This window comes from Corvus brachyrhynchos, unplaced genomic scaffold, assembly GCF_000691975.1.
Source record: "Corvus brachyrhynchos isolate BGI_N302 unplaced genomic scaffold, ASM69197v1 scaffold162, whole genome shotgun sequence".
Classification (NCBI taxonomy): Eukaryota; Metazoa; Chordata; class Aves; order Passeriformes; family Corvidae; genus Corvus; species Corvus brachyrhynchos.
The window spans coordinates 6,097,331-6,109,742 of record NW_008236696.1 but is presented as its reverse complement, the minus strand read 5'-3'; the positions used below and the strand labels follow the sequence as shown (position 1 = coordinate 6,109,742).

General features: G+C 48.0%; 2 protein-coding genes across 3 annotated transcripts; both read left to right on the top strand.

The window, feature by feature from the left end:
* The first annotated feature begins 6 nt into the window (after positions 1–6).
* RPL35A (ribosomal protein L35a) lies at positions 7–3,480 on the top strand. The gene is made up of 4 exons (XM_008644552.2): positions 7–98; positions 1,419–1,571; positions 2,436–2,580; positions 3,424–3,480. Exons 1-4 carry the CDS (start codon positions 88–90, stop codon positions 3,445–3,447), a joined length of 333 nt encoding a protein of 110 aa, XP_008642774.1. The 5' UTR covers positions 7–87; the 3' UTR covers positions 3,448–3,480.
* A 93-nt stretch (positions 3,481–3,573) lies between these two features.
* Positions 3,574–6,966, top strand: LOC108444880. Of its 2 annotated transcripts, XM_017727021.1 has the most exons (3): positions 3,574–5,574; positions 6,048–6,181; positions 6,899–6,964. In XM_017727021.1, the coding sequence occupies exons 1-2, from the start codon at positions 5,019–5,021 to the stop codon at positions 6,152–6,154; spliced, it is 663 nt and encodes a 220-aa protein (XP_017582510.1). In that variant the 5' UTR covers positions 3,574–5,018; the 3' UTR covers positions 6,155–6,181; positions 6,899–6,964. The 2 variants fall into 2 exon arrangements, with proteins under 2 accessions (XP_017582510.1, XP_017582509.1); XM_017727020.1 differs by having other exon boundaries at positions 6,048–6,966.
* The last annotated feature ends 5,446 nt before the right edge of the window (positions 6,967–12,412 follow it).

The window sequence follows — 12,412 nt, the reverse complement described above, 5'->3', positions numbered from 1 at the left end:
CTCCGGGCCGGGCGGAGATGCCGGCCCAGGGCTCATGGCTGTGTGTCGTTTCCAGGCGTGCCGGGACCGGCTCTGCGGGAGGACACCATGACCGGGAGGTGAGTGAGTGCCTGAGGTGACTCTCGGGTCGCTGCTGTAATGCTGTGGAAGTGTTCCTGAGAGTGTTTGCTGAAGCAGTAAGCAATGAGCAGTGTTCGTGTGGCTGCTCTCGTTTTCCAGGATATCTCCTCTGCCCAGTGTCCTGCTGGGCCCTGTTAAACGCCCATAGTTGTGTGTTGTATTCTGAATTCTCTGCCTTGAGTTGGCTGTAGTTGCTGTTACGATGTGCCACGCTCTCCTTGGCCGGTCAGTAAATGTCAGTATAAAATTGATGGGTTTGTTATCACAGTGTTTGTGAACCTCCAGTGTACAGTAGAGCTCTGACATACACTGTTTCTTTGAGTAAAGGAAGCAACAAGTTTTTCCCTTGAGTAAATTTCCTATTATGCCACCGACTTTACTTAAATTTAGGGATTGAGTTTGTAAATGAAGGGATTAAATCTGAATACTCTTGAGTTGACTGGAGAAGCTGTGGCTGCCCCATCCCTGAAAGTGTTTTAAGGCCGAGCTGGATGGGGCTCTGAGCAGCTTGGTTTAGCGTGAGGTGTCCCTGCCCATGGTAGGGGAGTCAGAACTGGATGGACTTTAATGTCCCTTCCAGCCCAAACCATTCGGTGATTCTGTGAATCACAGCTTTATGTCTTAGTATTTATCTCTGGAGTTTATCTCCTGTTACATGTGTGGCAGGTAGAACTGGATATCTCATTTGGATCCTGCTGTATCCCAGGACAGGTGCTGGATGCCGTTGGGCCAGATGTGCTGTGTACTCGGGGTGTGGGCAAGTCTTACAATGACTTTACATGGGCAGTGCAGACAGGACTTTGTCCTGAAGAATTGCTGGGGAGTTTGTGCAGTGTCTGTGTCCAGTGGGTGTCAGGCTGTTGCTCTGGCTGTTAAGTCCTTTGAGGCTACGAATCAGGGGCAGTTCATACGTTCTATAACAGTTACTGTGACACAGGAGACTTCCTGTGGTGTGTAGAAAAAAACCAATGTTTACTCATCAATGTTAGTCGACATTTGGAAACAATATCTGCTAATGCTGAAGCACTTGAAACTTAGTATGGAGCCTGTACTGTAGTGCCAGGAGTTTATGACAAGCAAAAAAATGGAAAGTTCTCATAAATACTTAATGTTCCAGATACTCAGCTTTCCTCTGTTGACTGAACGTCAGGATTTGCAGTGATTTGTAAAAGTCGGGTACTGCCTTTGCTAATTTCTACCGGTATAGAGTTAGTTTCTCCTGAAACAGCCTGTGATTAGTTTTTACTTCTGTTACTTTGGAGTGGATTATAATTTGAAGCTGTTTTCTGTGTTTTTAGGCTGTGGTGCAAGGCCACCTTTGCTGGCTACAAACGTGGCCTCCGAAACCAGCGGGAGCACACGGCCCTTCTGAAAATTGAAGGTGTTTATGCCCGTCAGGAGACAGACTTCTACCTGGGCAAGAGGTGTGCCTATGTGTACAAAGCTAAAAAGTAAGGAATGTTTTATTCTTATGCTGAATTAGCCAATTCCTGTATCAGGTTTTGCAGATGCTAGGACATAATGGTACTATATGATATGTCAGAGAGCAAGTGGGATGAGAAACAAGTTTTGCCTAAGATTGACAAAAACTGAAGGTGGGTTGATAGGGTAAATTGAGGTGGGTGAATTTGTGTTGAGTACTATGAGCTGTTGAGTTACTTAAACAGTAAAATGATTTTGTGAAGCCTGGATGAATTTGTATCCTGACTTTTGTGTGCCATTTTCAGAGCACTGTCTGTTACTTCTGCTCTGCTGGCATTGGTAGAGACCTTGGGAACAGCTGCTTATTTCTTCCACTTCCTTTTTTTTTTTTCCTTGAGTGCAGTTGTTAGAGTTCAGAATTGCCTTGAATAAAATTGATCAGACTGATAACTTGACCACCATCATTTCCAGCATGGCACGTGGCCCTTCATTTAAGGGAATTTTTGCCATCTCTCCCAGTGGCCTGTTCTTCTCCTGCCTTCAGTGTGTATGGAGAAATCTTACAAATAAGGTGTTGGCAATTTCACGTTTTTGATTTTTTGGGTTAATCACATTAGCAAAAGTGTTTTCCAAATTTTTGAGCTTTGTAAGTTATTAATAGTTGTCCAGTGGAGCTTCTGATAAATTACAAGCTGTAATTACCCCTTTGAAATGTACGGTGAAAATCCCAGGCCTGGCAAATTTCATAAGTAAATAAAAGTGAGCATTGGTCAGGTTAAAGATGGCTATGGAACTAAATTATTGATGTGCCTCAAAGAGACCACGTTGTCACTGCTGGTGACAGCAGAGCTGTGGCTGCCCTGCTCAGCTGTTCTTTGCCTCCCTTTCCCCAGCAACACGGTAACCCCCGGAGGCAAACCCAACCGGACACGTGTGATCTGGGGGAAGGTGACCCGTGCCCATGGGAACAGTGGCATGGTTCGTGCCAAGTTCCGCTCCAACCTTCCTGCCAAGGCCATTGGACACAGAATCCGGGTGGTAAGTGGATGTGTTTGAGCAACAAGATACTTACTGGCAGGTTTTGAGTGCCTTTTAACTTCCACATAGTATGAGGGAATGTTTGAACTCTGGTTTTGTTCTGCTGCTCTTGGGTGTTCAGCATGGCTCAGTCACTGTTCCTTAGGAGCCTAGAGAGGCTTATTCCTGGCTTCCTGTGCTGAGGGGATTTGTCTCATTGTCAGGGGTTTGTGTGCTTACTCACATTGTGTGGAAAGGCTCTTCAAGTTCCAGGACTCGGCTCCTTTCTAAAGCTGCCAAGCTTGATTTCTTTTCTTCTTTTCTGTTCTGTGTATTTTTGCACCCTTCTACTCCTCTAACTGTTTGATTTTTCTCTTACTCCCAAATGTTTTAACTGAGGGCTGTGCCGTCCTGTCCTGGCCACTCCCACCTGCTCCACAGTTGGGATTTTAGCCACAGGGCTTCAGTGAGACTGTCCCTTTAGGTCACTCACCCAGAGTTGTGATGTAATGTTTTCTTAGTGATGTTGTCAAAAGGAGTGGTGTAGTCCTTCCTTTCTTTCTCCTGTGCCATAGAAAAAGCACATTAGGAGCAGCACAGATAAATCCTGAAATCCAGAGCTGTGGGAACTCTTGCTGTTGGTGCACAGGAGGGCTGGCTGCCACGGAGTCTGTGCCACCAGCAAAGTGCTGCTGCAAGTCACTGAACCAGCTGTTGGGCTTTTCCATTCTCACACCTCTTCTGTGTAAACTGGGGATTGCTTTTATAGCAGTTGAAGAGATCAATGATCTAGATTGTAACTGCAAAACTTGTGTTTGAAAACAAGATTTCTAACGTGATTCTCTCTGGTTTTGTGTTTTACAGATGCTGTATCCATCTAGGATCTAAATTTTTATTGAAAATAAAATGAAGACTGTTTAACTTTTGTGTATTTCTGGTTTTATCATCTCCACCAATTTAAAGAGACTTCTTCTTTCTCAGTAGTGTATCAGAGCTGACAGCACAGAGAGAGACACTAAATCCTAGCAGGTGCAAAGCCTATCTCACATCTCAAAATAGTAGTTCTGGTAGAATCCCAAATAATGAGCCCCTGTGTACCTGGGCAGCACATGTGCCTGTAGTGTCTGCTCTGTGTAGGTTATTTAAACGCATTTTCATCTCACATGGCTCTGTAGTGCCCAAGTGTTAATGCTGGTTTCCTGGCCAGCCTTACTCCCAGCATGTCATGTGGGGCAGTTAAGCATCTTCACAGCACTTTCATAATTCTTCCAGGCTTGTTGAACAAGAAGGTGGTGAAAAACGAATTTAATGTCTTGAAGTGTGAGGCTCAGAGTTTCTTATCTCTGAAAATTCCCCCCAAAATACTGGGTAGTTTGAAGGGAGGTTTAAGGCAGGTGCAGGTTGTCATGGTTGCTGCTGATGTCACAGTCCCAAAATGACCTGTGGCTGCCCTATGAGGGCGGTTCCAAGTGCTCCATGTAGTTCCATTATTTTCAATGCATCCCTAGTGGGTCAGGCAGGTGAGTCTGTTGGCTCAACCATACCTTGAGCCCACTCCAGTGCAGTCCTTCCTTCCCAGGGGATGAGAGCTTCCTTCTCCCTGCCTGGCGCTGCTGCCAGTGTGTGTCAGGGAGCCCTCTGAGCTGCTGGCTTTGCACATCTCTTGCAGTGAGTGGGTATTTCACAGCTAATCCTCTTCCTTCTGAAAGAGGTGGAGTAGTTGTGTGGGCAGAATACATTGTTGGGTAAATCAAAACTATTTTGAATTGGAATTTAAAAACTTGACCCAGCTACTCAGCTTTGGTATAGAAATCATTTTGCTGGACTTCAAGATCTAATCCTGCTGCCACTGCTGTCCTTCACAGCAGGAGGGCCCTTGCCATGGAAAGCTGCAATTGTTTAACATGTGGAGAAAAACTGCAGCTTATGGGATGTTGGGCCAGGTCAAGTAGGGCTTTTACTCCTCCACAACTACCAACTGGTTGGACACATAGGTTTCAAGGAAGGATGGATGGAATTTTCAGCTTTATGCATTACAGATGAAGGAGGAGAAAATGTAGTAAGCAAAGTGGACTGTAACAACAGGCCGGTAGGCCTGTGGTCACTATCATATAGTTGGATTTTGCTGATGAGATGGTAGTAAGTCCTTTTGAGTTTGATACAAGGTGCCCAAAATTATGTAATCCTCCCTTCTCTCTCCTCTGTCATCTCTTTCTACTGTACTGGACTGCCGAGGTACAAAGGTTCTGGAAGGTCCAACCCAAATAGCATGTGGCTGCAATTTGTGAATCTTTGTAGCAAAACTCTGCTATTTTCACATTCATTTGGTCCCACCAAACGCAGCATTGGCTGCTCAGAGCAGCAGGTGGTGCCTGTTTTGAACCTGTGCTGCACAATTGCCTTTGCTACTTCTACTCCTTTCCCCAGCAGCACAGTAAACTGACGTGTGAGAGGAAGCTATGGCATCAAAGGAGCCGGTCTCCTTTGTGGACAGAACCACCTGGGAATTCCTCAACTTACTGGACATGCTGGGGAGCCGGAATGGACGGGTGGGTGTGATGGAGGTGGACCATGCCGATTCAAGAGCTCCCTCATTGCTGGTGGATTTTACCCGGGACCTGTGTGGCACAGGGGACATCAAGCACAAACAGCAGGCAGAGAGTGAGGGAAAGGAAGAAGAGGATATGGTTCCGCCACATCTGATTTTTATGCTATGGCAAGCCAGTGTGTTGAAAAGGCTCATGCAGTGGGATCACCTGGAGGAGGCTGTCCGGGATGTGAGGAACCTCCTCCCCTGCCTGCCGGACGTGCTGGTGCTTGTGATGATCCGTCCTGACTCCCAGGAGCAGCTGGACCAGGCAGTGAGAGCGCTGAGGAGAATGCAGTGCGTGCTGGACGGGGCCCTGCAACTGACCGTGGAGACTGCAATCTACAGCCCAGGCCAGCCTGGAGGTGTCCTGGAGGCAAAGAGAGCTGCCTGTAGGGCACTGAGAGAAGCCTTGAACTGCCATGAAGGTAACCCAGTAACACTGCTAAACACAGGGATGAGGGATACAAAAACGTGCTCAGGACAGAGTCTGAGGGATGGTGTAGATGGAAGTGGTGCTTGTTGACTGGTTCAGGTACAAGAGGGAAGACAAGCTGGACCTTGCAGGCAATATGAGCCAGAAATGAGAATGAGTGTTTATATGCTGGGATGGGGATGGATAATGTGTCTGAGCCAAGTGTGTGCCCTTTTCCAAGTCAGATGGTGTTAACTTTAACTTCTTGCCCCAAAACACAAGTGGCAATGGAAATGCTGCTCTGTGTAAGAGCTACAGTTCTGAGTCACTGCTGGGGCTTTCTGTGATGATGTTAACAGTGCCATGGTTTCACTGACCCTGAGTTCTTCATTGAAGGGACGTTCCAATCTTTTTGGGTGGCCACAGGCCTTAGCTGTGAAAGGGTGGTGCTGGGTGGTGTTCTATCATTTGTGTTTCCTCCCCTAGAAATCGACTCCCAGGAGCCATTCATTATTTCACTCCCAGAGCTCAGATACTGCCGAGTTCTGCCTGAACGTAGGCAAGAGAAGGTATCAAAGACAGATGCAGAATGAATTCCCTTGGGCAGCAGAACCTGTCAGGTTGGTTTTAGCACTGTCCTGCTGGATGTCCCTTTGCAGATCACTTCCTGGTCCCTTGCTTGTCTGCCCAGGCCTTTTGCATGGATGAGAGTCAGTGTGTGGCTGCTGCCAGAAGGGGACGCTGCGCCCTCAGCATCACACTGTCCTTGCCACAAAACTGAGTTCTTTCCTGCATTGGCTGAACAATCTGCCCCGGGAAAGTTTTATCAAAAATCAGAGTTTCTTCTTTGTATTAAATGCCTTGCTGGATTATCAAAATGTCCCTAAGAAACCTGTCCCTAAGAAAACAGCTGTCAGCAAAGAGAGAATCAGAGCAGGCCAGAGGCCTCTAGATTTTAAACTGTCCCAAAACTGAAACAGTGAGAGAAACTCAAGACTAAGGCCTAAGACCATGTTTTCCCAGGAGAACCTGGGTGCAGGAGTCTGTGGTACATGGTTCCCATCAGCAAAAAAGCTGCTGAAACTCCCCAGAGTTCTTTATAGCAGGGAGTTGACCTTATATCAAGTGGGTACACATCCAGCAGATTGAATTACTGGGATGGATTATTTTGGATGGGAGGAACTGTGGGAGCACTAGATTATTTTTAAATCAAATTACCCACATAATACCTGAACTCATTTCCCATCCTCTTTGGGCATGGCAAAGCACTATAGGTAGCTGCATCTTTTTGCATTGGGAGTTTATATATCTATTTTTTTCTCTGGTGTTTTTTGTAGATCTTTTGTCATCCTAAGATCTTCATTACCATCAAAAGAAGGATTAAACACCTGATATTTATCTCGTTCCTCTGTGTCTGTGTGTATCTATAAGCTTTTTTATATCTAAGACTGTGAAACTTACTGAAGCTGCAGGTTTGTAAAGAACCACTCAGAAGGGATGGGATTTGAGGGTGGTATGGATCCTGTAAACCAATGTTTGTCAGAGAAAGGATCCTCCAGGTTATTTTTCAAATATGGGTTCTTTCCACATCCTTAAGGATGTGGCTTTAAGAAGCAAAACAGCCTTGCTCTAAGTGTTTGGGTGGTGCTGGTGTTTGGCAGACTTTTGGATGAGGTGACCCAATTGCTCTGTTGATGAAGAGACTTTCCACGAGCATTTCCATGAGATGAATTCTGCCTCTCGTTGCTGAGGACACTGGGTTTTGGGTCAAGCTAATGAAGAAATAGTTCTCTTTAGTCGAAGCAAGACGTGCAGTTCAGGCTGTTTGTGAGTGAAAAAGGTTTGGCTTTAAAAGATCATCATATTAGGACATCACTAAAGCAAAAAGCCACAATGAGATTCTGTGTCTATTATTTCCTGTAGCATCTGAAACACACAGATAACCACCCAAATCCAGCCATAGTCTACACAGCTCTCAAGTTTCTCCCCTGGCAGCATGTTTGTACTGTGTTTAGGCACTTCTGTGCAGGGTGATGTGGGGCACTGTCAAGGTGAAGGGGGGGAAAAACTCTGAGATGTGGCTGAAATCCTGGCTAGAACTTGGGAGCAAAGGAATGCCCTGCAAGGGCAAGTGATGTAGCCACAGGGATGTGTGGCTGGGACAATGAGGAGTGTGGTCACCCAGAGAGCTGAGGAGGAGAGGAGGCAGAAGGCTATCTGTGGGTGCTCTCAAGCTGCACCCTTGCTGCATTCTCCACTTAATCCTGGGTGGATACACAGAAGTCTTAGGGTGCCCTGTAGTGTACCAGAAGGGCCCCTTTGTGGCCTCTTTCAGGGCTGTCAAACCAGGCAGATCCACACTGACCTGCTCTGCTGATTCCAGCAATGCCAGAGAAGCTGATGGATCTGCCCTTTGCCTTTATAAAAGGGAGCAGTTCTGAGAACCTGGGAGCTTGGCCATGCCAAGAAGGGGCTTTGTGAGGAACAGGTAGGAGAATGCACGAGGCAGGGTGAGGGAGGCAGGAGAGCCTGTGTCTGTGTGCAGTGGTCCCACCTATTGGCCCCCAGCTTGGTGAGGTCTGAGGTGACTTTTAAGAGGTGCTGCAAAAGGTAAGTGCAGACAATCCATGCTGTTGGTATCAAAGGCATGTGTGTACTGGGAAAGAATGGAGACTGGTGGCTGTGAACAGCTAGTCCTGGGTCGTGTTGTCAAAACAAAGGCAAGGATTCAGCTGAGGCTCTGGCAGGGCAGCCAGGAAAAAGGCCAGAAGAGGCAACTTAGTCCTTGGGTCTGATTTCATACTGAATGCCAGTTCTTTAACATCTTCCAGGGGAGGATCCAAGATTGGAATAGGCTGATGGGCAGCCTCCATGCATGGAAGGCCATCCCTCCTATTGTGTGATCAGGACTGACCAACACTTTGGGGTCTCTGCACATGGCCCTGTGCCAAGCTCCATCCTCCTCTTCAGCCATACCTTCCTGTGCCCCTCTGCCATCCAGAAAGGGATGGTGACTCAAAGAAACATGAGGAAACATAGGACAACTGCAGAGATGGGCAACTTTCAGAGGGAACAGAATTTTGGAGAAAAGAGGCAAGACAAAAGTTTGAGGTTCCCCATCAGGAAGCCAGGCTGTGTCCCAGCCATGAGGTGGCAGGGACTTCCCAGCTTTATTTGCTTATGGTGTGTAACCTCTGCTGAGTGGAGCCCAGAGGGGTGTGATGACTTGGATGGATCCAGGCCAGGGCTGAGCTGGTACAGGCTGCCATGGGATGAAAACTGGGGCTGCCTCAGCTGGTCCTGGAGGTGGCTAGGTCTGGGATGAGGGGACCTGGATCAGAACAATGTGACCATAGAGTCTGGATTCAGTTGTGACTGAACTTGTCACAGAAAGGGTTCATGTCTGGTTTTATACAAAGTTCAAGCTCCAGTGGGTGAAAAGTGGGAAGGGGTTTGGGTTCAGGGGCTGCTAAGATTGAGGGGAGGTTGGGGCAGGTCAGTGGAGGAAATAGCAAGAGCCATGGAGGAGTGAACAGGAGGCAGGCTAGAAGGGAATCAGTGGGACTGGGATGTTGGAGGCAGGAGTGGGGTTTGGAGTATTTTCTTCTCTTGCAGTTACCTCCTCTACTACTTCTCTGGGGAACTCAGAAAGGTCTCCATGGATGAAGAGCTCAGCGAGTGCTGGTGCCCTGCAGCAATGCCTGGGTAGTGCTATACAAGTAAAGCAGATGCTTTCCAGCATCTAGTAAGGATGTGTTTTTCAAAGTAATAATTGAAGCAAGTTTGGAGAATAGATCAGTGGAAGAGCAAATGTGCAAAGGTTTGTTGAGACTTAGCTTGTCTGCAGCCAGTCCCAGCTCCTAGGTGGCTCAGAGGCTTTTCTAAGTGTCCCTGTGAGCACCAAAGCTGCTGAGAGGAAGAATTTAGGAGCTGGGTTGGGTTTGGACATCAGGCTCAGAACGGCTCCTACAGATTCCTTCTTGCTCATTCAGGCTCTCTGGTCTTCTATCATCAAAACTAGCACAAGAATCCTTTTTCCCTGTCCTCTTTCTACTCTCTTCAGAAGAAAGGTTAATATTACTAAACGCAGGCTCTAATGCAGTGGACCTTTGATTTTGTTTAGGCTTCAAGGCACTACTAATACACATGCCAGACTTTTTTCTCTGAGCAAAGCATCTTCACTCCTCCTTTGAAGTCAAAAATGAACAGATGTTGTATCTACTCTGGACAGCTACGGGCATATGTAAGGGATGTGATGACCCTCATTTAGGGCTGTCTGTAGTGATTCTCTACAATTGTGACTATCAGATGGATGTTTGATGGAGTGTCAGATCTTCTAAATACATCTGTGTTTTTGCTCAGATTCCTGACAGGGCTCTGAAGACATTTTGTGGGGGACTACAAATGCTGCTGAGCTCATGACTGCCTCTGAACTGTTTTGAGTTTTACCTCTTTAAGTAACACAAAGGGAGATAAAGTTGTATGCGTTAGATCTTACCTCTGTTAATGAGTAAAGAAATGTAAACAATGTTGTTTGGGTATTGTGGGTGACGTTCACCTTTCCAACCAGCCTATGCTGGCAGTGGTACATGTGTACCCAAAATTAACTAAACAATTGCAGTGGCCATGAAGAACAGCTCCCAAATACTAGTTTTTAGTAGCTGTGCTGGCAGTTTGAACATTGGGGCTACTGCAAAGAAGTAGCCAGTGGTGTGCCTGAGTTAGGAAGAAAACTCCCAATTTTTTCTATACCTTCTCTGCAAGAATCATCTTCATAAATCTGGGGATTTGCCTGCTAGAAAGCCAACTTCCCAGTGCCTGAGGCATCCTGGCATCTCTAGGCGAGTCACTGGCATAGCGCCGCTCTGAAAGAGCCCTATGAGAGCTGTGCTGTAATGGTCTGCACATCAGTCAGGTTTTAACCAGTACCACCACACCACAGGCTGTGCTGGCAGCTCATGAGAAGTTTAAACACTCTGTGGATCTTGTTGTGGCAGTTCTCCAGAGAGATGACTGTTTCTGGGGGCCAGCACATGTTCCTGTTACCTCCTACTGCTGCTGGCACAACTCATGATGCTGATTATACCCTGGGCTTTCATCCATAGGACCACAAACAGGATTCTGAACAGATGAGAAAGAAATCCTTGTAAACACAAAATCTGGGTAACACTAAGGCCAGACCTGGCTGTTAAATTATATCTAACTTTGTAGCCCTCCCATGTTGACAGCTCCTCTCAGGTCTACCGCACTGGCATGGAAGCATGGGCTCTTGCAACAATAGATCCTGGTCTTTGGAAGAGGAGCCTAATCTTTCTGTTTTATCTCCCCCACCTTCCCCCTGTCCCATTTGCTTATCAGCACTTGTCAATGAGTAAGTTACTTTTGCTGGGACCCAGGGCAGAAAGTCTCTCTGAAGCCCTTGTCCATGATGCTGGCCTGGGACAGTGTTTGCTAAGCCTGTCATAGCTGGAGCAAATGTTTTCCTTAGATTAAAATTGGACCTTCCAGAGCTGCCACACCTCTGTTGTGCCTGGGCACCAGCTTGCGGCACATCCCTTTCTGCTGTGGCTGCTGATCTGCTCGGCTTTGGGGACAGATGGCCATGAGTATAGGCAGGCAGCAGGCATGATGGCTCAGCCACATTTGTGGCATAAGCGTGCCCCAATGCATATATTGGGAATCACTGATCCAGGTCAGGCACATGGATTTTGGCTCTACTTTCACCCCCAGTGCACTCAGAGACTCCTCCACCCATCCCACAAGAGATGGTTTGGCTCCAAAAAGCCTCAGAGAGCAACTGGCCAAGGTGACTCTGGCCGTTTACACCTTTGAGCTGTTTATCCCTTCCCAGGTTCTTGCGATAAGACGTTACCGGTTTGGAGGAGCCTGTTCTGATACGGCATAGGGGAAGTATTTACCACATGCCACGGACTGGAACTTCCCCATGCAAGTGTCAGGGCTGGGCACAGTGGCTTTCATTCACCGTCAGCTGGCAGAGATATGTGTAACAAGTGCCAGCACTGAAGCCCTGACTAAAGCTCTGTACTTATCCCTGGAAACATTTGTGCTTTGATGGGACATAGTGATGCCGATACTTGTGGGTCCGTGTTTGCGGGCTGTGTTTTGCATGGAGGTGGCAGAAGGGAAGTCAAAGCACACTGGCTTGGGAAGGGACTCAGAGATGCAGCGTGTGGTGTGGGGGCTGCACACAAGTGTGCACTTGTGATCAGTGGGGTGGGTATGTCCTTTGAGGGTGTAATTGTTTCCCAAAGTGGAATTGTTTCCAGCTGTGGCTATAGCCTGGCCAGGCTGTGCAGTGGCATAGTGCACATGATGCCAGAGAGGCCACTCCATTGCTGCCCTGGGGTATGAGATGTAACACCATGGGGGCACCTTGGGGATGCAAGATCAGCTGCTCTATCACGACCTCGTGTGTGTCCCACTTTGCAGCCACCACAGCCTCTCCTCATCCCCCTCTCACCTTCTGAGCCCCTCCACAGTGCAGTTTTTTGCCTGAATTTTATCAACTCCTGATTGGCAACAAGACCAGGCTGTGCGAGGGCTCTGAGTCTGGTTGTGTGCAGATCCGGGGGCTCTTTAGTACCCTCTCCGCTGTGCCCACCCGGGAGCAGGCAAGGGTTGTTCACCGCGGGGTTGTGCGGGTCTCGGGACGGGACTGGGGGGGATCCTTGACACTCTCTCGCCCCGCTGCTCCTGGGTGTGCACACGGGGTGTTGCTCTGCCTGGGGGCCGGGGCTGGTGCCCGGGGCTGGTGCAGGGTGGCGGGGCGGGTGCGCGGCAGTGGGCGGTGCGGAGCCGGGGCCGCGGTTAGGGGAGGTGCGGATGCGGGG